This window comes from Lissotriton vulgaris, chromosome 1_1 (assembly GCF_964263255.1).
Source record: "Lissotriton vulgaris chromosome 1_1, aLisVul1.2, whole genome shotgun sequence".
Taxonomy (NCBI): Eukaryota; Metazoa; Chordata; class Amphibia; order Caudata; family Salamandridae; genus Lissotriton; species Lissotriton vulgaris.
Genome location: NC_141685.1, coordinates 1,463,447,243 through 1,463,472,873, shown reverse-complemented (window position 1 = coordinate 1,463,472,873; position 25,631 = coordinate 1,463,447,243). Strand labels below are relative to the sequence as shown.

Here is a 25,631-nt window from a genome sequence, read left to right as displayed (position 1 = left end):
CTTCACAGCTGGCAATTCCGCTGCCCCTGAAAGATGGATATATTCATCCTTAAATAGCATCATGGCTGCCAGGACATCACGCAGTACCACTCTAAACATGGGTTGGGACATCCCCCTTGCTGTACCAATTGTGTGCTGGAAAGTGCCAGTAGCGAAGAAGTGAGATGCCGCCATAACCTTGGCCGTTGGTGTGATTGCCCCAGGATATTCCCTGCATGGCTGCAGGTGGGGCTCCAGTTGTGCAACCAGGATCTGCAATGTGGGATGGTCCAAGCAGAATCTGTGTATCACCTCGTCGTCCACAATGTCCTCCAGCACAGTGTATGGACGGTGCACATTCGGAGAACTCCTAGGATGGTAGCACAGTCAATGATGGTAGTCAATTGTAAACACAACACAGCTGTACCACAATTGTCATCATGACAGACACAGCAACAACAATGACAGACATCACCAGTGATGGTACCACAGACTACATGTGGGTTGGCCCTGGCACACAACAATGGCACACCTGTAGACTTACAAAGAATAGAAGCAGGACTTGCACGGCATAGTAAATCCAAAAGTTAATGTGTGTTGATGGTCTGTGGCGAGCTACCAGTGATGACGCTGTCTGTTCCAATCAGCGTAAATGATAAAAACTAATACACAGCTCCCTCCACTTGGAGGAAGACTCTCCGGTGCTCTGCATGCAAATGACTATAAAGTCTAATGTTTCAAACAAGTTCAAAAAGTTTAATCCACGAGTAAGAAGGTTGCTCCAATGTTTTAATCCATGCTCATTGTTTTCATGAGCGGTTCAAGATTACTATACGTTACCATATCAGTGTCAAACTCATTGTACCCAATGTCATGTTTGCTTTCCAACACAGTGGGTCATGTTTGCTTTCCAACACATTGGGTACAATGAGTTTGACACTGATATGGTAACGCACGCAGTTCTAGAGCTCGTTGGCATGTCACAGATTCTTCTCACTTTGTCCAATCCAGATATTACCTTTGGTTTTTCGTATGGGGCTAGGTCTCTGAACATCACAATATTTTCAGTTAAATTCTGTATAGTGCATGGCAGACAGTCAGTGATTGCTTAGCAGTACATTGCTATGGATGAACCCAGTAGTGATGGCATGTTGTTTTCTTTTATGTTTGTAGAGCATTCCCCTGAGTAAGGGCTACGCTATAGCCCGAAATGCATTGGGATTGGGAGTGTTAACGTTGGATTATACCTCTTATGGATTTGTTCATTGAAACTGTATTTCAAGTAATCTTGAACCGCTCATGAAAACAATGAGCACGGATTGAAACATTGGAGCAACCTTCTTTACTCGTGGATTAAACTTTTTGAACTTGTTTGAAACATTAGACTTTATAGTCATTTGCATGCAGAGCACCAGAGAGTCTTCCTCCAAGTGGAGGGAGCTGTGTATTAGTCACCTGTAGACTTGCCACACATTGACATCCCCACAATGACGTCACAGACTTGTGTATGCACAAAGGCACGTTCCAACGTGTAGCACAGACAGCCTTGATTGTGCAACATACACCTCATGTGTGGATCTGCATCCACACAGGCCCCAATCTTTGTGCTGCACCATGCCAATACATGAATACACAGTCCATGAGGTCTTGCACCTCTGACAACATTTGCATAGGCTGGACAAGGACACATGAGAGGGCAATCCATCAGGCATACATCACACAACAACCAATTTATAGTGCATCCATCACATCATCACATGTCGTTGCACATACCATGCACAGACACACATGTAACACATTTTGCAGGTCCATGGTAACAATGAACTGTGTAAATGTAAACCAACAACCCATGTCACATGTGAGCCACCACATCACTACATTGTCACAGATGTGCACTGGCCTGGCATGTGCACTCAGCATTGGTCTGGGTGTGTAACTTGCAATGTTAGCATTGCCCTGTTGCATGATCATGGTGGCCAATGGACACCCTTGGACAGTGCCTGCGCCACAGCATGATGTGTTGGCAGGTACCATGTACCTGCTTAGCCACCCATGTGCCCTTGCCAACACGGAATATGTGCCTGACCATGCAGTAATTGGCCTCGCGTTGGCAGTGCACGCCTGACGCAATTTCAAAACTTGCATTCAGCCTACACGAATGCGTTTCTCATTGGCTGTTGACTAGGGTGCCATGGTGTGGACACACCGGCGTGGTCATGCGTGCGCTGCCGCTATTGTGCATCTTTCAAATGCATCCAGTTTCCGGCACCGCGATGGAGGTTCACGCATGCCGCGTGGGCGGGGCAGGCTCTCCACAACATTTAAATCTACATTGTGAAATGGCAGGTGGTATCTCCCGCCTTGCAGACTGCGTTACCCACCGCCGCTCCCCAAGGGTGGGTAACTGCCCATGCCCATGCCCATTCAGTCCAGGGGCCCGCCAGGCAGACCGCGGTACCCACCGCCGGGGAGCGGCGGTGGGTACCGCCCATGCCCATTTAGTCCAGGGGCCCGCCATGCAGACCGTGGTACCCACCGCCGGGAAGCAGCAGTGGGTTACCACCCATGCCCATTCAGTCCAGGGGCCCGCCATGCAGACCGGGGTAGCCACCGCCGCTCCCCGGCGGTGGGTATTGCGGTATTGCTGGTCAGACACAGTGGTGACATCCATGGTGTATATGGTGTGCTGCTATTTCATGTTGGTGGATTAGCGGAGTGAGAGTCAGCATCCATGTCAGCCAGCTGGACATACCAGTTGCATTGTAGTGCAGGGGCCAAGGACATGTCTTTCATGTCTGTGGTCCCATGGCATCACATGTGTGGGGTCTGCATGCATTTGCCCTGTTAGTTTCATGTACATGTGTCACAGGGCCCACTTATTCTTTGTCATGAGGATGTCTGGGAGGGGTGGTTCATGTGCAGGATGGGTTCAACATGTTGGGCAGCAGTCAAGGAAGTTTGGATTTTGTAATTTGCAGTTCATGACTGTGGCACTTAGGTATCCCTCTGAAATCTCTCTTTCAGCTTTGGGCAAAAGCACTGACTGACAGACAAACAACGGAGGGAAGTGGAGGCAATGCATCTGGATCAGAGACCACACAAACAATGACTGAGATGGAACAGAGCAGCCCCAGAGAGGGGGACAGAACTATCCCTGAGGACTCACATGTAGAGACACCATGGTCATCATCTTCAGACAGTGGTGCCGAGTCAGCACTGAGCGGTGGTGAGTCAGCACTGTTGGTAGACACAGGGAGTGGACAATCTACACCTTCAGTCGGTACACAGCACACTGGGCCCACACTGCCACCAACTGCAAAAAGTACTGCTTGTGCTCGCTAGAGTAGGGGGAGCAGAGTGGCCTTTGGTGCAGACACCGCTGCCCCTGCCCCTGTGACACAAACTGCCCTTAGTGCTGAGGCGGTTGATCTGCTGCGACAGCTGTGTGTAGGGCAAACAAACATGATAAATGCATTCCTGGACCACAATAGGAAGTTGGGGCAGGTGGTAGCATTCATGGAGGGGATGCATGGTGATGTTGCTGGTCACCACAGGACAGTACAGTCCTTATCCAACACAGTGTCTGCAGCCATTAAACAGTCACATGGACAAGGTTCTACTTTATTTCACCCATCCACACCCCTTACTGTCTCAGGGGAGAGTGACACTTCTGAACATGCATAATTTTCCGGGTATTGCACTAGGAGCAGCCACAGGGAGCATGGCAGGCAACGGAGGCCACATACACCATCCCCTGGAAAGGGAAATCTTTCACAGAGCAGGACATCAGCTACCCTGGAGATGACACACAGGACCCTCAAGGGGTGTTGTGGGGCACAGATTTCACGGGACACACAGGCATCCCCTTCAATAGGTACTCACAAGGGCAAGGCACATCTCATGGACAAGGCACAGACCAAGGACAGGGCATCCGCAAAGGACAGGACACCACCCACGGACACAGCTCCTCCCAAGGAGCAGGCACCTCCCAAGGACCAGGCCCCTACAAAGGCCAGGGCACCTCACAAGGACAGGGCATCTCCCAAGGACCAGGCCCCTACAAAGGCCAGAGCACCTCACAAGGACCAGGCCCCTACAAAGGACAGAGCACCTCACAAGGACCAGGCCCCTACAAAGGACAGAGTACCGCCCACGGATAAGGCACCTCCCAAGGAGCAGGCCACTACAAAGGCTAGGGCACCTCCCAAGGACAGGGTACCTCCCAGGGACCAGGCCCCTACAAAGGACAGAGCCCCGCCCACGGATAAGGGACATTCCAAAGGCAGGACACCTCCTAAGGCCAAGGCGTCTCCCACGGCCAAGGCTACTCCCAGGGAGCAGTCACCTCCCAGGGCCAAGGCGTCTCACATAGACAGGACATCCATCAAGGACAGACATCCATCACCCATGCGTCCCCTGAAGCTGGTGTTGGTGAAGGAACGTAAACCACATGTGTCAGAGGTGGAGGCCCCATACCTCTACTCCCATCCACACACCAGTGAAGCAGAGGAAGGAGTATACTGTTGTTGCATCCCCCATTGCACATGATGCAGAGGGCAGAAGCAGGGCCAGAGCAAGCGTCAAGCACGTTCCAGCACGTCCCCAGAGAGCAGACCCACACATGCACATGATCCAACCTTGATGGGTGATGTTTCAGATGAGGCTGCACCACTTACCAGTCCAGTCATGTCCAGGATGCCCTTCCGAATCCCCAAGAAACGAAAACACACACCGGTAACACCTGAGCACCCCAATGTTGCAAAAGTAGAGCTGTCCCCAGCTCCCAGAGCCACCCTGCCTCCTGGCCAATATAGCCCTGTAGCTCATCATTTCAGTGGTCCTAGTGGGTCAGCTGCAGTTCACTGTCATGTGTCAGATAGTGGCACTGTGTCTGTTGTTCGCTGTCATGTCTCATGTTGTAGCACTGTGTCAGTTGTGCCCTATCCTGTTTCAGGTACTGCCACTGTGGGTGTCCGCCAATCTCATGTCTCAAATGCTGCCATGGTATTTGTTGGTCAGTGTCCAGGGAAAGGTCCTGGCAGTGTGTCAGGGTCTGTCGCTCATGTGTCAGTCACTAGAGCTGTGGCTGTCTCTCACACTCCTGTATCAGGTCCTGGCAGTGTGTCAGGGTCTGTCGCTCATGTGTCAGTCACTAGAGCTGTGGCTGTTTCTCACACTCCTGTATCAGGTCCCAGCAGTGTGTCAGGGCCTGTGGCTCATGTGTCAGTCACTAGAGCTGTGGCTGTTTCTCACACTCCTGTATCAGGTCCTGCCACTGTGTCCGAAGGTACAAGGTCTCACAGTCCACCTGATTCTGTGCTGTGAGGTGCAGTTCCCATCACTCAAATCTCATTGTACTTGATGTCTGGACTGTTCATTGTAACCACACTTGCAATATTCTTGTCCATGGGACTGTCCGTATGACACACATCCTTGTGCTGCCTCAGATGTACCTGCTCTGTTCTGTACCCTGGCCAATTGATGCCCTGTGCCCCTCACTTGTGCTGCCTCAGATGTACCTGCTCTGTTCTGGCCACTGGCCTGTTGATGCCCTGTGTCCCTCATGTGTGCTGCCTCAGATGTACCTGCTTTGTTCTGGCCACTGGCCTGTTGATGCCCTGTGTCCCTCACTTGTGCTGCCTCAGATGTACCTGCCATGTTCTGGCCACTGGCCTGTTGATGCCCCGTGTCCCTCATCTGTGCTGCCTCAGATGTACCTGCTCTGTTCTGTACCAGTGACTGTTGATGCCCTGTGCCCCCCACTTGTGCTGCCTCAGATGTACCTGCTCTGTTCAGTTCCATGGACTGTTGATGCCCTGTGCCCCTCACTTTTGCTGCCTCAGATGGATCTGCTCTGTTCTGTACCATGGACTATTGATGCCCTGTGCCCCTCACTTGTGCTGCCTCAGATGTACCTGCTCTGTTCAGTTCCATGGACTGTTGATGCCCTGTGCCCCTCACTTGTGCTGCCTCAGATGTACCTGCTCTGTTCTGTACCCTGGCCTGTTGATGCCCTGTGCCACTCACTTGTGCTGCCTCAGATGTACCTGCTCTGTTCTGGCCACTGGCCTGTAGATGTACTGTGCCCCTCACTTGTGCTGCCTCAGATGTACCTGCTATGTTCTGGCCACTGGCCTGTTGATGCCCTGTGTCCCTCACTTGTGCTGCCTCAGATGTACCTGCTCTGTTCTGTACCCTGGCCTGTTGATGCCCTGTGCCCCTCACTTGTGCTGCCTCAGATGAACCTGCTCTGTTGTGGCCACTGGCCCTGTTAGTAATGTGATGTGCTGTGCCCCTCACTTGTGCTGCCTCAGATGTACCTGCTCTGTTCTGTTCCATGGACTGTTGATGCACTGTGCCCCTCACTTGTGCTGCCTCAGATTGACCTGCTCTGTTGTGGCCACTGGCCCTGTTAGTAATGTGATGTACTGTGCCCGTCACTTGTGCTGCCTCAGATGGACCTGCTCTGTTCTGGCCACAGGCTCTATGGTAACTGTGCTGCTTGGTGCCCCTTGGTTGTGCAGCTTCTCATGGACATGCTCTGCACTTGCTCATTGCCCTGCCTGGAACTGTGCTGCTTGTTGCCCCTTGGCTGTGCAGCTTCTCATGGACATATTCTGCATTCGCTCATTGCCCTGCCTGGAACTGTGCTGCTTCTTCCCCCTTGGTTGTGCAGCTTCTCATGGATATGCTCTGCACTCGCTCTTTGCCCTAGTTGGAACTGTGCTGCTTCTTACCCCTTGGTTGTGCAGCTTCTCATGGACATGCTCAGCACTTGCTCATTGCCCTGCCTGGAAACTGTGTTGCTTGTTGCCCCTTGGTTGTGCAGCTTCTCATGGACATGCTCTACACTCGCTCATTGCCCTGCCTGGAACTGTGCAGCTCCTTGCCCGTTGGTTGTGCAGCTTCTCATGGACATGCTCTGCAATGTGTACTGGCCACTGGGCTGGCTCATGGGTACATCAGAGTGCTATCTTTGTGATGTTTAATAAAGGCAGTTACTCATGTTGTGTACTTTGTCAGTGTCCCTGCTTGTTGTGGATTTCTTGTGTTTACAACATGTCCTGTCTACCACGGATTAGTTCACAACGGTGACGCACCTGACAACTAGTGAGGCGAGTTTTGATTATGCCCCCTGCACCGCTCAGTATAAATAGATTACTGGTCCGGCCCAGCAAGAGTAAGGGAGTGACACCTCTGCCATTGATGGGAGGGTGGCAATGAACGCACATTTATTTACAGGAAGGCCTCTCAGGCGGCCGCTGGCGGTCATTTACATATGCAGGGACCGCCCAGATCGGTCCACCATGGCTGCCCACAACTGCAGCCCTCAGCTGGGACTGGACACCGGCCCCTCGGGCAGTGCCCTAGTGCCCTCGTTGATAATCCTACACTGCTGGTGTGAACAGGTAACAGTGTTCATGCATGCTGTGGCGTGGTATGTGTGTATTGCATGCTTGCGTATCTGCGGCGGCAATGACGGTGCATGACTTGCTGGAAGTGAAGTACGAACAGGGCCGGAAAGGCGTGTAGGGCTGGGTCTAAGGCGGACGGGTCCGTGCGGTGGGTCTCGAGGCACTGCTTTACCTCTCGGTTGTGGTGCTTCCGCCGTCTATGGGATGGTGGTTTTTCCCCTGCAGTGTTCTGGTTTGTTTCCGACTACGTAATATAGCGGACGGTCGGGACATCATTCCGCACGGAGGTGAGGCTGGATTGGCTCCGTCCGCCATGGTGTCTAGTGTGTTCCCGCAGCGGTTCATGTTTTTCCGCGGCGGATGATAAATGTGCCCAGTTCGCCTTCTTAATATGGTGATGGGAGGCCCGCTGCTGGCAAGCGGTGAGGTGCATTTTCCGCCGCCTCCAGCACTGCGGTCATGCATCCGTCCGCCATCCTAATGGACCTCTTTGTTTGCATTGATTTAGCTGATTATAGCATTGGAGCATAGATGTAGGCGAATGAGTGACAGAATAGCAACAGACAGGAAATCGACCTGCAAAAATATCGACACAAAAATATAGAAGTCAAAAATATCACAAGTACAAAAAAAAAAAAGATATAGTTGTAAAAAATATCGAAGCTAAAAATATTGTTTTTAAATGTTTTAATAATAATGTAGAATTAAGTAAATAATACATATAATTAAAAAATATATAGTTAAAAATATTAAAATATATTTAAAAATAGTAACTAGTACATTTAGGGGCCGATTCCGATCCGGTGAAATAACCGTCCGTACGATTTGCATTCGGAGCCTTCTCTGTACGACTCATACACATGCCGTACGACCAAACGAGTACGATACAGACCGGGGAATCAGGACGCGATTCGTACGGTCCACGTCAAGTAAGGGCGATTCGTACGGAAAAGGGCACAATCACATACACACCGTACGGTGCGTACACCCCATGATCGCAGGGGTACGCACCGTACCCCTGAGATCATGGGGGTACGCACCGTACACCCAGCGTACATGGGGCACGCACTGTACACCCAGCGTACATGGGGTACGGTGCGTACTCCATGTACGCTCGGTGTATGGTGCGTACCCCTCATGATCGCAGGGGTATGCACCGTACCCCTGCAATCATGGGGGGTATGCACCGTACCCAGGGGGGGGCCTTTCCGTACCTGTTTCAGCGCGAACTCTGCTTTTACGGCTGTTTTCAGCTCCCGTAGAAAAAGGGTCGTACGGTGCGTACCCGACACTTTTCGTACTTGCTGGGTCATATAAACCAGCCGCGAACCGTACATATGTCGCGTACAGTGGGTTCCAAGTGAGAATCGTACGGAGATTAGAGTTGTACGGCCTCTGTACGAGTCGTACGGAGTCCAGCTGCTGGTACGAATCGTACAGGAAAAATGCTCCGAACGGCTATTTGGAGCGGTTTTTACCGATCCGGAATCGACCCCCAAATGTTAAAATAAATTAAACATATACATATGAATTAATGTATATATTTACTCCACACAGTGCAACATTAGGGAAAGCGTTGGATAGCGTAGGGGTAAAAATTACTATTCCCACTCCAGAGAGTGCAACAGTAGGGAAAGAGCTGGAAAGCGTAGGGCTAAATGTTACTATTCCCACTCCAGTGAGTGCAACAGTAAGAAAAGCTCTGGATAGCGTAGGGGTAAACATTACTACTTACACTCCAGAGAGTGCAACAGTAGAGTAAGCCCTGGGTAGCGTAGGGGTAAAAATTACTATTCCCACTCCAGAGAGTGCAACAGTTGGGAAAGCGCTGGATAGCATAGGGGTGAAAATTACTATTCCCACTCCAGAGAGTGCAACAGAAGGGAAAGCGCTGGATAGCATAGGGGTAAAAATTACTATTCCCACTCCAGTGAGTGCAACAGTAGCGAAAGCGCTGGATAGCGTAGGGGTAAAAATTACTATTCCCGCTCCAGTGAGTGCAACAGTAGGGAAAGCGCTGGGGTAGAAATTACTATTCCCACTCCAGTGTGCAACAGTAGCGAAAGCGCTGGATAGCGTAGGGGTAAAAATTACTATTCTCACTCCAGTGAGTGCAACGGTAGGAAAAGCGCTGGGGTACAAAATACTATTCCCACTCCAGTGTGCAACAGTAGGGAAAGAGCTGGATAGCGTAGGGGTAAAAATTACTATTCCCACTCCAGAGAGTGCAACAGTATGGAAAGCGCTGGATAGCGTAGGGGTAAAATTACTATACCCACTCCAGTGAGTGCAACAGTAGGGAAAGCGCTGGATAGCAAAGAGGTAAAAATTACTATTCCCACTCCAGCGAGTGAAACAGTAGGGAAAGCGTTGGATATAATACGGGTAAAAATGTATATTCCCACTCCAGAGAGTGCAACAGTAGGGAAAGCGCTGGATAGGGTAGGGGTACAAATTACTATTCCCACTCCAGTGAGTGCAACAGTAGGTAAAGCGTTGGACCACGTAGATGTTAAAAATAAAATACTTATAAATGAAATAACTATTGTAATTAAATAATGATTTATAGTCTAAATTTTGAAGAAAAAAACTACAAATATCTAAAAAATAATAATTACTTTAATATTATTAAATACTTTCTACCCTATTCCCCAATAAACACACAACACACTCCACATAAAATTTCACACAATTAAATTAATTTTCAATTAATCAATGAATACAAATTAATTTGCAATTAATAATGAAATTATAAAAATTGTTTTGGCAATAACAATAAATAATATGTGATAAAAATTAATAGCCAATTAATAATTCATTCACAAACATAACAATTATCAATACCAATAAATAATATTTAATAACAAATTAATAACACATTAATAATTAAGTAACAAAAAATATCGATTCCACTCAATAATATTTAATAACAATTAATAACCAATTATTAATTAATTAACAACAAAAGTAATTATCGATACTCAATTTTTCTTAATTACAAATAATTTACTTACAACCCTATTCCCCTAAAAACACACAACCCACTCCAAAAATAAATTAATACAAGTAAAATAAATATCAATTAATAATAACTATCAATTAACAATTAATTAACAATACATTAATTATTAATAACAATAATTAAAAATCAATAATTACTTAATTAAAATTAAATTACTTCCCACCCTAATCCCCTATCAACCCACAACCCACTACAGAAATGAAACACAAAATGTAATTAAATTAATAATTTCTAGAAATTATTATTTCATTTACTATAATTAAATTATTTCCCACCCTATTCCCCTATAAACAACCCACTACGGTACTAAATGCAAAATGTCCTTTTAAAAAAATTACTAATTTCCAAAAAATGTATACATATATTTTAAAAAACAGTACAATACTTAACAAAAAATATAGAACGCATATTAAATACATACTAAAATACATAACACTCATATAAATATCGATATTATTAACATCAATAATTTAACTATCGATATTACTAGATCACAGCCTGCTTTGGATCTAACTGCACCCTCAGCAAGACTCTCAGAGTTTGATTGACTATCCAAAAGACGGATAAAGGGTGGTATACCAACTGTACAGCAAATAAACCCTGCAGCCGCCATTCCACTCACAAGCGCACTAAGGGACAAAGTCTATGAAAAAGGGGGAATGGTGAATTCACTTTTATCTGGCCCACAACTTTCTGAGACAGAAAAAAATAAGAAACACAATAAACTTGTCATGTCAGTGGGTGGAACCCCTGTCCAACCAACATCATAAAACTCCTATCCTGAAATGTAGCAGGGATCAGAACGAAGCTAACTGACCCAGAATGGGGTTCGTTTATAGACCAGCATCACATCATACTACTCCAGCAGACATGGGCAATACAGTTAGTATTTAGATCAGTATGCATCTCCTTTTCATCTAGTGCTATACCATCCGTAGGTGCAGAGCCTCTTGAGGATGCTGATCTGGATAAGGATGGACCTATCCATAAAAATTAAAATAATTTTGATTGACAGCAGAGACACTTGGGAATAATTATTTCTATAAACTCTCCTTCTCATGTTAGGCACGTAATCATCTATATACGTTCACTCTCTGTCTATTTACCATTACTGCTGACCAACTCTCTGACTTGATCGACTAGTTGCACTATGATTGGCCTAAAATAATCACAGGTGACTGTAACACACAAGTGTGGGCAGGAACTCTATCTTCAGCCACGACGGCAAAAGCTTATGGCCTCCGGGCTGAGACTTCTGCTGCTGTGGACATAATCCAAAGACAACCTAAATTTGTGGAACAGATTACCAATCTAATGGTCACACATGGGTTGAGCCCATTGAATTGGTGAACTCCCACTGATTTCCTTCGCTGTCCAACCTTTAAAAGATGCCTGTATATAAGGACCATTGACTATATCTTTTTAGACACCAAGTTATGGCCTTCTATGATTGATATGGGGGTGGTCCCTAGAATCAATAGCGATCACGATACATTTAGTGCTCAAATTCAAACAAGACTTTACATAAACCCATATCTGCTGTGTAACACCTCACTTGGTATGGTTGTTACATACAGAAATAGAAGAAGGGCCTCAATCTCAGAAAACACTGTAATAGTGTGCCAAATGTACCTTCTATATGTGGAAACATTGGGCCTATATTAATTAATCGATAAAAGATTGCTTGATTTTGTAGGTCTTCATTTTGAAATGATGAAACAACTGAAAAACAAACTTTAAAAAGGAGGGGCAGAGGGGTCAACCACAGGAAAGTGACCATGGGTGCTATATGGGTAAATGTAGATCTGTCAAAACAGCTGTCCTCGGAGCAATTAAAAAAGGTGAACACAGAGAAACCATTCAGCCAAGAAGGGTGTATAGGGCAATAATGGTAAATTACAAACATCGCTGGTAGGTAGCTCAAAGGGATGGCTTTACAGAATCATTATCCACTAGGAATATGAAGGCCTTTTGGAGGCAAATAGCTGATGGTAATAGTCTCATAGATAAATACCTGAAAGCAGGGGTACAGCCAAATGCATGGGTCACCCATTTCTCCAAATTATACAGTAAGTGGCCTGATGAATTTTACCCCTGTATTGGTGTCTCCACAAATCCTTGTGCATAATTTGACGATGAGGCTGGGGTCAGACCTTTGTAGAATTTGGGACAGCATAAACAGAATAAGCCCTTCACCAAAAGGTGATCTGTTTATATCTCAACCTGAAATCTAGCTTCCATATTTAAACACCCTGAGCAACTCCATTATGAGAAGAGAGGATATCCTCCCATCCTGGCGTGGTGCCATTAACATTTCCATCTATAAGAAAGAAAGGCAGGATGTACCCTCCAACTACAAAAAGATCAGCTTGATGGACAACAGCTAGAAGATTTTCTGTAGATATGTATTTTCCAGACACCCCCTATGGATAACTGAAGATAATATCTTAACAGACAGTCAGGCCGGATTTAGGTGTAGAATTTGAAATGTGGCCCACGTGTTCTGAATCAAAACGATGTGTTGGAAATACATCTTCTTGAAGTCGGACAATTTAGATGTGACCTTCGTGAATCTGAGAGCCGACTTTGACCTGGTCTCCAGGGACAGCCTTTTGAAAGTCCTGGAAAATTATGGTATCCCAGTAGATTTATTAAGAATTCTGAGGTTTTTGTATTCAGGGACCTCTCACAGGTCAGGTGGAACACAGAGGGTGGCCTTAAGCTTAGGATACCAATCAACGGTGGCATGAGACAAGGATGTGTGGTTGGGCCAACTCTGTTCAGCCTATATATTAACAGCATAGTGGCATGGCTGGAAGATTGTAAACATGATGCACCAACATCTGCAAATATCACTACTCCAATTCTCATGTTGCAGATGACACGCTCCTTCTATCTAGAACTCTGATGTGTCTTCAGTCCTTGTTGAATCACTTTTCTTCCTTTTGTATGGCTAGGGGCCAAGAAATAAACTCTACAAAAAATCCAAATTCATGGTACTGAGCCCCCACCATTCTTTTAGAGGTATAATTTTGTTGCAGAAGGTGACCTTGGAACAATTGAAATATTTTGATTATTTGGGTGTCAGTGTGGCGGACAACTTGCCTTGGGCCCCCAGATTGAAAAAAGCAGGGTCACATCAAACAAAAGGGCAGCTGCCGTGGTAAGGAAACACCAGGTTATAACTAGGGGTGCAGTCTTCCCAGCCCTTGAAGTCTGTAGGGCCACTCCTGTAGCAGGGACCACCTATGGAGCAAAGATCTGAGGCTGTGCCGACTTGTCTACTCTAGTCCTAGCTGAAAATAAATCCATTAGATCACTGCTATGTTTGCAAACGAACACACTCCTGATATCTTATGCTTTGACCTAGCAATAGATAAGGTAGACTCTGTGGCCTTCTTGAAATTTCTGATGCACTGGGTACGTATCTGGACAGTACCAGAACTGGTAGTGTAGAGAGATGCTCTAGCAGAAATCATATTTTTAGATAAAAGTGTATGAATTCCATGGTTCAAAAAGATACAACTTCTGTGCGAAGTTACTAAAATGGAGGAAGGAGGGTACTCCCCTGCACAGATGAGTATACACATTGCTGTTAAGCTGAAGAAACTATTTTAGGAATTCACATTGACTAGAATGTAGAGTGCCTAAAATGGGGGAAGAAATGCCCAATAACTTCCTTCAAATCAAATATATTACCTCTTTTGAGAATTATCTGAACAGGATCCGCCTAGGCAGGCTGAAAGCCTGTATGTTGAATGTAGAATTGGTGGTCTGCCTCTGAGGGCTTTCACAGGCAAATGGGACAAGTCAATTACTTCAACTTTCAACTACTCTATTTTGCCTGTATTCCCCAGAGTATGTAGAACACTTGCTTTTCTTCTACCAAGGCTGCGTTCTACCACGAAAAAGGTAGTTTGCTCCAGTTTGCAAAGTCATGGGAATAGCCTTAGATGTGACACGGAGGAGCACATTTTATTCACCACCTCAAGGTTCCTCCTTTGGCCATTAGAATTAGATCAAAAATGGTTGTTTGAGATGTTAAAGTTAGCAAATCTTTTCAGCTACATTGTTTTAATTTATGTCTTCACACCTTTTAGAGTCCTCTGGAAGTAGGAATATTTTGATAAAACCTATTATCCTAGTTATCCTGCAACTGCTCTAACACACTTTGTATGTCTACTGCCATTGTTCTAGTAGTGTACTCTGAACTGTTTTCCATCTTATTGACTATAGCAGCTGGGAAAAGTTGAAGCAACTTTAAGGCACTTTAATCCCCAGCACCTTAGCATTGGTAAAACACTGATTTTGCTGGAACAGGTATCATGAGTTTGTATCCTTCTATTTTCAACTTTTGACTACTGTTTAGGGAAATCTAGGCCTATACATTCTTCCATAGATAATGGTGAACCGTAATAGATTGTTGTCTATTGTTGTGTTTTTTTTCTGTTCTTAACTTTGAGCCATTATGTTGCAAGAGAGTCCCCATGTGTAAAATTACTGTGTAAAAAGACTAGCAAGAATAATGGGGCATATTATCAAGACAGGCGATAAAATTATCGCCGCTTTAGCGGCAAAAAACTTCAGCTAAAACGGCGATAATGGGCTTGATAATATGCTCTATGGAATTCCAATTGAAGCCCATGTTAGATGTGAAGGACATCTAACATGGGCTTCATTTGGAATTCCATAGAGCATATTATCAAGCCCATTATCGCCGTTTTAGCTGCAGTTTTCTGCTGCTAAAGCTGTGATAATGTTATTGCCTGTCTTGATAATATGCCCCAATGTGTTGTACAGTAAATGACAAGATTTATTGTAATTTCTGTTTTGTGTGTAACTTTTATGGCCTGTGGCCGAAATAAAGTATATCTGATAAGGTGTACTTGTGTGATATAAAGTTAAAGGCAATAATTAACAGCTGTTCTATAAACAATCTCAACTCTTGTAAAATGCCTAAAACATCGGTATAAAATTTCAAAAATGTGGTCATTTTACAAAAAAACTAAAGCATGACGTATTTAACCTTTTAAACATAGTTTCAACACTTATTGAAGTTTCATATATTTAAAGGGATTTGAATTAATATCAAAATGTTTTACACTCCAAGGTAATTTGCTTTCAGTGTCCCTTCCACATGAGGGAAAACCAGCACATCTCACAGAAAAGTCCTACCAGAGGGATACACAGAGGATACGATAGTAAGCCTCATAGGATGATCATTGCCACAATTCAAATTACAAATCTGGAATTTCAAACACCTCCACTAGAATTGCTAATTTATTAAATAATTTCTCAGTCATTTGTAAGAAAATATGGGTCTCATATACAAAGCGCTTTAAAGATCAACCCTGCAATTCTCAAAATCATTGGATTTGTGGCTGAAAAAGGACTTCTCCTTTCCGGTGTGCAAATCTCTTTTATGAGTCAGAAAAATCTTTCTGACTTGTAAAAGGGCTTTTTTGACCTTGTCCAATTCGCAAATAAGTAGAGGCATGAAAGGGGCATCCCCCTTATATTTATGAGTATGAGAGGGATATATATCAATGTCGTGTAGCTAGAAATGTGGCTGCAAAATATTGGTCAGATTCTGACACCTCACAGGCGGTGGTATCTGATTCACAACGTGAAAAGGGTCTCCTTTGATCTGTTTCGTGAATCTTGAAAAACTTTTCAGGAAGAGTCAGCGGTGGTTCCGTAGCCAACTGCAAACTGTCAATTAACTTTTTTGATAAAATAAAACCTTTTTCTTTAAACTCATGCACGTTTCCATTAAGGAACAAGAGCTACATTAAAAATAAAGATTCCTTACTTCAACACAATTATTTATGACCCTGGCAGGCTACAATACAGGTGATTGTGGCCAATTGCAGAAGGTCGCAGATTGTTAGCTGCTTAGTGAAGTTTCATAAGTCAAGTTCTGTTGCCACCCTTCTCCTATTTAGTATGTTGGGAACTGATTCCCCACAAATTAGTAACGAATTTGCGACCACTTACTTCAGGATGCAAACGAATACTCTTAAGTCTCTTCTTTCTGATATTTGTGTTCTTCAAATTCTCTTAAGATTATGTGTGACTTTTGTGTTCTTCTAATTCTTTTAAGCATAAATATTTCCCTTTTACTGTTCTTCTGTGTTCTCAATGAATGTCACATTAGAATATGCAAAGGTTTTGCAAACATTAGTATTGGTTCTGTACCTTCTAACGTGATATATCCAGCCATGCCCACAAATGTCACCAATATCAGTGAGATCACAGCAATTGTTATATCCAGCAAATAATTTTCACCACCATCCGTGTGCTCCATGGACAGATGAGCTAAAAGAAGAAGATTTGTAACACATTTTATACCACACTTTCCAGAGAAGTTAATTTCTACATTGTGAACAGGTTATAAGATGTAGCAGTGCCTGAATATATGGCAGCAGCATCAAATGTATCAAATGTAAGTACAACACTCAGCCATGATGCAGAGCATGATATATCAGCAAAACTGGTTAACTATGCCACAATCATACCAAGAATTGTCATGTCATCTATCACCTTTTTACTGTTGGAGGTGTCCCGTCTGAGTCATGAAACATCGTAGAGCCACAGGAGATAACACCACACGTTTCTAAGTGTTGTGGGGTCTGAAAACAAAAGGATTTAGGGAACCACTTATGGTATTGGACCCAGTAGGTCTGGACCTCACATATTCTTCTCACTTATAGGCCAAGTAACTCCTAAGGACTGGTAACTGGGGTGAGATAACAGCTGGAATCTGTAACTCTAGGCCAGGTATTTCAGCCTCCAGTTTCCTGGCTAATTGGTAAGAATCATAATTCTTGAATACATGATTTGAAAATCCTCAAAGGTGCTGATGTAGTGGAGTACCATTTGTTTGACAAGAAAACAAGTTACTTACCTGTAACTACAGTTATCCAGTATTGGTATCTTTCATAGATTCACATGCCTGATTCATTCCCCGTTGCTGAGGCGGGAGTCCCACGGTAATAAAATATACAATAGCAGTGCCTTAGAAAATTATTTGTAGTAGGCTGAAAGACTATAGGCCCAACAAGGTCCAAAACTTAGCAGCCTATCTACCTCATTATATAAAAAGAACTGAAAAAGAAGTTCCAACCAATCAGCTGTCAGCACCCTCTAGAACCTTCCCAGCAGAGGCAGTTCTCCTCAGATTTTCCCAGCACAAGTGAGAAGTATGTATCCCTAATAAAGAACTGCCTTGCCGGGGAGGAGGGTGGGTGCATGTGAATCTATGAAAGATACCAATACTGGATAACTGTAGTTACAGGTAAGTAACTTGTTTTCTTATCCAGTATTGGGGTATCTTTCATATCTGAATCTGAATCAGAATAGCAAGCAGTAAAACCATATCTGTTGTTTGCGAAGGTGGGAGACAAAGCGTAATTCTACATATCCCCCACACAACCGGAAGGTCATAGAGCACTAAAATGTAAATATACATATATGCAGAAAACCTTCAGAAAGGAATAAATATATACAGATAATATAGTTCATAGTAAAGACAGCGTTTGACAATCAAAACCTTACAGTATATCATACATAGTCTTATGACAGCAATATAATGTGAGAGACCTTTTAAAAGTCTAACCTTAATGAAGAAGATGCTGCAGCACCGCTTCTCCAACTGCTGTATCATCCTGTGATGCTGACTGCAAGCAGTAATGCTTTGTAAAAGTATGGACACTCTTCCATGTAGCAGCTCGGCAAATGTTCTCCAGTGTGACTCCAGCAAATAAGGCTGTCGACGCCGACATCATTCTGGTGGAATGTGCTTTAACCTTTCTGACTAAAGGTCTGTTAGCCTTTTCGTGACAGAATTGTATAACTGAGGATAACCATCTAACTATAGTTGCTTTCGTCACGACTTGTCCTAGCGTGACCTGTCCATAAGCAATAAATAGCTGGTTAGAATTTTCTTATGTCCTTAGTCTTTTCAAGATAGAACTTTAGACATCATTTCACATCAAGAGAGTGCAGGGCCTTTTCTGCCGGTGTGACAGGGTCCGGAAAAAAAGTCTTTAACTTTACCAGCTGGTTTATATGAAATTGAGATGGTACCTTAGGGATGAACTTCAGATTGGTTCTCAGGGTTACATAGTCCTTAGAGAAATGTAGGAAAGGTTCAATCAATCAATCAATCAAACCATTTATAGAGCGCGCTACTCACCCGTGAGGGTTTCAAGGCGCTGGAAGGAGGGGGGGTGGGGGTGCTACTACTGCTCGAAAAGCCAGGTCTTGAGGTGTTTCCTGAAGGAGAGGTGGTCCTGGGTCGTTCGTAGGTGTGTGGGGAGAGAGTGCCATGATGTGGCCGCCAGGTAGGAGAACGACCTTCCTCTGGTGGTGGTTCTGCGAATCCGTGGGATGGTGGCGAGGGCAAGGCTGGCGGAGCGGAGCTGGCGGTGGGAGTGTAGAACGAGAGGCGGCTGTTGAGGTATTCAGGCCCATGTCGTGGAGTGCTTTGTGTGCGTGGGTGAGGAGCCTGAATGTGATCCTCTTGTTGACGGGGAGCCAGTGCAGGTTTCTCAGGTGGGCTGATATGTGGCTGTGGCGAGGGATGTCGAGGATGAGTCGTGCGGAGGCGTTCTGTATGCGTTGTAGTCGTTTCTGAAGTTTGGCGGTGGTTCCTGCGTATAGGTTCTGCAATCGTGAAAGCTTGTATCTCGTTAACTCTCCAGGCTGAAGTGAGAGCTAGTAAAAAAGCGACTTTCCATGTTGGAAACTTTAGTTCAGCACTGTGAATAGGCTCGAAGGGCCGCCTCATTAATTGGGACAAGACGATATTGAGATTCCATTCAGGAGGTGGAGGTCGAATTGGAGGAAAAGCTCAAAATAATCCTTTGAGAAATTGCTTTATCAATGAGGAAGAGCATAGTGATGGCTTGTTTGAACTCTTTCTGAATCTGGAGATAGCGGCCAAATGTACTTTTATAGAAGAGAACGACAGACCTGCTTTGGCTAACGACAACAAGTAAGGAAGTATATCCTCAGGTGGTGCCTGGAGCGGATGAATATTATTTGCTTCACGCCAACTACAGAATCGTCTCCATTTTAAACTGTACGTTCTGATGGTACTCTGAGCACTGGCTTGAGATAGAATCTCTCTGCAGTCTGAGGAAATTTTGAGATCCTTAAACTCTAAGAAGTCAGGAGCCAGGTGTGCAAGTGAAGCGATTGAGGATCTGGGTGTAGAATCTGACCTCCTTCCCTTGTCAACATTGAAATCGTCGGTTTGAGGCGAATTGGAGGCTGTTGAGATAGCAGGAGCAGTTCGTGGAACCAGTACTGTCTCGGCAAGCCAGGAGCAATGAGGAGAAGAGTGCAATGTTCCCTCTTCATCTTTTGCAGTTCCTCTGTATTAAAGGAATCGGGGGAAAGGCGTATGCATAGATTCTGGACCATCTCATCGACAGGGCATTTCCTCTTGACCCCCGTTGAGGAAACCTGCTAGCGTAGTACTGGCATTTGCTGTTCTGTCGCCTCGCAAACAGATCCAGAGTTGGTGTGACCCATATCCAAAAGATCCTGGTCACCTGATCCTGCTCTAGTTCCAATTCGTGGCAACCTGTGAGAGATCTGCTGAGGTTGTCGGCTAGAGAGTTTTGAACACCCCTCACATGCTCCGCTCTGAGGGTTATGCTGTGTTGTATAACCCACTCCCACATCTCTTGAGCTTCCTGCAAGAGGGAGAGAGATCTCGTTCCCCCTTGTTTGCTGATGTAAAACATGCTGGTGGTATTGTCCGTACGCACCAGCACTGAGGAATTTGCAATTCTCGGTAGGAACGCCTGCAGAGACAGGAAAATGGCTCTTAACTCCAAACTGTTGATATGCTTCTGCCGATATTGGTGAGACCATCGCCCTTGAATCTGAAGGTCCTGGAGATGGCTTCTCCAACCTTCCATAGAAGCGTCCATGGTCAGGATAAACTCCGGAATGGTTTGGAGAAATGTGAGGCCCGGTGACAGATTGCTTTCTTTTGACCACCATAGAAGAGCTTGTCTCATTGTGGACGTCCCTTTTATGCGATCTTCGAAAGAACCTCCTATTTGTCGCCATTGTCGGTGCAATTCTTTTTGCAGCGGCCTCATCCTGAGTCTCGCCAATGGGACTAGACTGATCGCTGACGAGCACATCCCCAGAAGAGAAGCAGACAAAAAGTGACTTTTTTGTTAAGATTAGTTTTGCCAGTTTTTGAAGTTTGTTTTGCCGTTCCTGAGACAAGAACGCCTTGCACTGTTGGGTGTCCAGTGAAGCTCCCAGAAAGGTTAACACCTGAAGAGGTTGCAGTTGAGATTTCTTTGTATTGAGGGTGAGCCCTAGGTTTGAGAATAGACGGAGGGAGCTTTTGACCGCTTGTCTTGTATCCTGTTTTGATGGTCCTTTGAGCAGCCAGTCGTCGAGGTATGGGAGACTTGTATTCCCTGCGACCTCAGTGCTGCAGAAACTGGGGCTAAACATTTGGTAAATATTCTTGGTGCCGATTTCAGCCCGAATGGGAGCACCTTGAATTGAAAGTGGACACCAGCCACTGTGAATCGCAGGTATTTGGGATGTTTGGGGTATATAAGGATATGGAAGTAAGCGTCTTCCAGGTTCAGAGTAGCCAAAATAATCTCCTTCGATGAGACAATTGAGCACATCTGTCAACATCACCAAGCGAAAACTTTGTTTCCTCAAGAACTTGTTGAGTTTGCGCAGATCCAAAATTGTGCGCCACTCTCCCGACTTCTTCTTTATGAGAAAGAAGCGAGAGTAAAATCCCTTTCCTTTTTGCGAGATGGGAACCTTCTCTATCGCATTCTTGCGTAACATGTTTATGGCTTCTTTGAACAGTAAGTGAAGACGAGGGGGAGGGGGACCCTTGGGCGGGGTTGTAGGCGGTTTCTTTAAGAACTCCAGAGTGTGTCCTTTTTCTACTAGGCCGAGGACCCACTGATCCGATGTAATGTTCCGCCATTGCTGGTAAAAGGCGGAGATCTTTGCGCCCACAGGGAGAGGAGGATGTTGGGCTTGCGTCCGGCATTGCTCATTGACGTTTGCTGGAATCTTGTCTCTGATTATTTGATCTTCGTCGTCCTCCCTGACGAGAGAAATTGCTGGATGTAGATTGCCTGTAGGAAGACTGGTAATATGGCTGCTTGTACCGAGACTGGTACTGCCTGTTCTGTTGGTTGTGGTAATTTCCCCTAGATGAAAAACCTCGATCCCTTGCCCCTCTAAAAGAGCCTCTCTTATATTGCAGGGTACCAAGTGATTTTGCGGTGTCGGTATCCGTTTTGATGGTAAGTAGGGCGTCATCTATGTGCTTACCGAAGAGTGAATCCCCGTCGTAAGCCATATCTAGGATCTTTGTTTGCACTTCCGGTATGAAGGAGGTTGCTCTGAGTCAGCCCTGTCTTCTGAGGACTGCAGCACCTGATAACTGTCTAAAGTTAGTGTTAGCGATGTCTAGGGTGCAGTCTATTATTTCTGATGACGCCCTTTCTCCTTCCAGCACTATTTTACGTTGATCCTGCTGACGATATTCCGGTATCAGATCTATGAATTCCGACAGATCCGACCACATCTGTTGGTCATAGCGGGCAAGGATTGCCAAGGAATTCGCTGCTTTAATGGAAGCCGCAGCATTGGTGGAGAACTTTTTTTCCTATAAGATCCAATCTCCTGCCCTCTTTGTCCGGTGGTGTTGAGATTGGAGTGGATGGATTCTTGGACCTCTGTTGAGCAGCTTGAGATATTACAGAGTCTGGACGTGGATGGCCCACCAGACAAGATGGAGTTTCTGCCGGTGCTCTATACTTTTTCTCAATACGATGAAGGACTGCAGGGATAGAAGCTGGCATCTTCATTATCTTAAGACCCTCCTTCCAAAGGAAATCTGTAATGGGTATAGCCCTGGTGACCTTCCTATACCCCTCTTTAAAGTTGTGTAAAAAGCAGTCCGACTGCTCAATAGTAACAGGCAGTTCAAATCTTGTAGCAGCCCTTTGCATAATATTGTGAAAGCCGCCAAGGTCCTCCGGTGGAGAATTCGAGGGTTCTGGCAAGGGAGGTGAAGGCATGGGGATTATGTATTCATCCCATGGATGTTCAGGTGTGTTGTCATTAGTTAGCTCGCCTTCCTCTCTACCATCTTCATCTGAAGAAAAAGTATCCTGATATTCTTGAGATGTGGGGTTCACAGTGTGTCTTGGCGACACTGGAGCCTGCGGTGTTGGAGGCCTGGGTACGTCTGCTGGTACCGAAGGCACCACTGGCGTGGACTGTGTAGGCGAGAACCTCTGGCGATAGTCCGCCAACATGGCCTGTAAGTCCTGAACCAAAGAAGGAGGGAGATGACCCGTCTCGTCTGAACGTGGAGCTCTATATGATTGTCTATAGAAAGTTGTAGACAAATCTTCCTGATAGGAATGCACCTGCATAACCTCATCTTCATCCTCTTCCTGACATGTTATTCTTAATTCTGATGGGTGGCGTGCAATCCCAAAGGTACCTTCTTCGTCTCCATTATCCTCATCCGATTCCTCTTCCTTCACATATGTTTCCAAAATATGCGATGGTAATAGCGGGGAAATATTAGAGTAGTCCTGCCTCTGATAGGTCTTCAACTGGAAATGAGTGTATGCCACTCTTGCAGGTGGCGTCTTGGTAATAACAGGACTCTTCATTGATTCTGGCGTCTTGATAAGATGCGCTGGAGGCGGCTGGCTCATTGATGGAATTGCCGTAGACGAGCTGGTCGTCGACGGACTCATCAACGAGGGAATATTCGTCGACGGTGGTAATGTCGATGGGACCGCCGTCGACGGGGCTGACGTCGACGGATTCTTCGTCGACTGGCCTGTCGTCGACGGGACTGTCATCGACGGGCTCTTCGTCGATGGGCTCTTCGTCAACGAGATCTTCATCGTCGATGGGTTCTTCATCGCCAATGACTTCGACGTCGATGGGGCTTTCATCGCCGATGACTTCGACGCCGATGGGGCTTTCGTCGAAGACGACTACGTCGACGCTGGAATCGTCGTCGATGGAATAGTAGTCGACGATGATTTTGAGGAAATAGAAGAAATATCCTTAGGCCCAGTAGATTTCTTCGAGGAAACCTTGGATGACACAATAGGTGAGGTGATAGAAGACGTGGACACCGTAGCAGAAGAGCTTGAGGTGGCAGAAGACACAGAAACTGTGAGAAGACACCAGAGAGACAGTTTTTGCTTGGACTTTACTCACAATTTTAATTGAAGATCCTGAAGATGGTGATACAAGAGGAGGAGAGGATGACCTCCTTGTGGGTTCTGTAGCTCTATGAGAGGATTTGAGATGTTTCTTCCTCTCAGGAGAAGAGCTATCTCTTGATCTGGCTCTTTTGCTGGAAGTAGACGCTTTGTCCTCATCATCTGTAGAAGACGATTTGAGCCATAGAAGAACCCTTGCCTCCCTGTCCCTGATAGTTTTGGCAGGGAAGGTGCGGCAAATCCTGCAATCCTTCACAATGTGAGAGGGATGCAGACAGTAGATGCAGTCTAAGTGCTGATCATCTATGTGGACCCTCTTTTCTTTACAGGTCCTGCAGGCCTTGAAAAGGGCTTTCTTCTCAGACATTCTGTAGAGAAAAGTAGAAAACTGAGTAGGTACTCAGGGAGACTCCTTTCCACACGACGTGCGGTGAAAATCTGAGAACTGCCTCTGCTGGGAAGGTTCTAGAGGGTGCTGACAGTTGATTGGTTGGAACTTCTTTTTCAGTTCTTTTTATATAATGAGGTAGATAGGCTGCTACGTTTTGGGCCTTGTTGGGCCTATAGTCTTTCAGCCTACGACAAATAATTTTCTAAGGCACTGCTATTGTATATTTTATTACCGTGGGACTCCCGCCTCGGCAACGGGGAATGACTCAGGCATGTTAATCTATGAAAGATACCCAAATACTGGATAAATATCTTTTACACAATGGACAATATCAATGTCATCAATATTCCCTATAAATATGTAATTAGGTTTTATGGGTATTCCCATTAAATATTTAATTAAGGGTTATGGGCATTTCAATATCTAAAAGGGTATAATAGGGTAGTAAAGTAAATGGTAGTCTGCAACTCCCTTCCTTTCTTCTCTCCTGTATGCCACAAATGGCTACCTTTATTCCCAACAGTGAATGCAGATGCTTTCAATAACCCTTTTCAATGCAGTTCCTTTTGAAGAACCCTCAAATGTGTGCATGTTGGGTCAACAAGGGTGGGAAGCATGGCAATGTGGCTAGGTGTGGTGTCAGTCTTGCTGTTGTCCCAGGATGCTTGTTTACGGACCAGGGAAGACATGGCTTGGCAATTCGGGCTGGACTGTTCCCATGAGGCACAGGGTCAAGACTGATTGCATATAGATGTGTCTGAACAGTGGTGGCAAAGGGAGCTAAAGAACGATGATGATTCAACCCAGATCTGTGACTGGGGGTGAGTGAAAAGTTTTACCGCAACACATGTAAAGAGACTATTACAGATACCACAGTGAATGAAGAAACAATTTACAGAAACATAACTAAATGCACCAAATAATCTATTATACTGTGAAAGCTTTCAATAATGTTAGAACGTATTCCTAAAAGAAACAGCAGTCAGCATTTTTGTTTAAAGTTCATGTTAACCAAAAACAAAATAGTTGAAAACCGCAGAAACGAAAGACTTCATCCCACCAGTCCAAAAATAAACAGTATCCACGTTCAACTTAAGCAACCAAAAACAAAAGAGTTCCAAAGCAATTACTTAATCTCACCAGTAGCAAGTTTACAGTAGTTAGGCAGTGCTGCATAAGTGTTACCAAAGAACTAAAAGGAGGAAGTACAACACAGATTAACCACCAGGAACAAAGAGACTTTACAAGACAAACCAACAAAAAGCCAGTAGGTGCAGTGTCACTGCACATACTGATTACAGCATGTCTCGGAGAGACACCATTGCGCTGCCTAGGCTCGACCTAAAAATGGAAGCAAGGAAGCATTCTTATTATCTATCCCTGCAAATGCTGGTTCAGTGACCTCTTCAGGCCTGGTTCTGAATGTAGGCATCCCATCCTATAATCATCTAAAAGGTATTCACAAAAGAACAGAAGAGGCAGGTTTTCCAAATCTTTTGTTTAAATTGTGGTAGCACAAGGAGAAACTAGGTCTCTGAATGTCTGGGGCAAAAAATCAG

The 25,631-nt window shown here is 45.2% G+C and overlaps 1 protein-coding gene and 1 pseudogene across 1 annotated transcript in view; both read right to left on the bottom strand.

The window, feature by feature from the left end:
• The window catches only part of IL17REL (interleukin 17 receptor E like), a 687,219-nt gene that overhangs the window by 62,262 nt on the left and 599,326 nt on the right, over positions 1 to 25,631 (bottom strand). The window contains exon 16 of the mRNA XM_086967317.1: positions 16,615 to 16,734. Within this exon, the coding sequence (XP_086823443.1) occupies positions 16,615 to 16,734 (120 nt within the window). The remainder of the gene's footprint in view (positions 1 to 16,614; positions 16,735 to 25,631) is intronic.
• On the bottom strand, positions 5,322 to 7,709 carry LOC147750684 (uncharacterized; annotated as a pseudogene).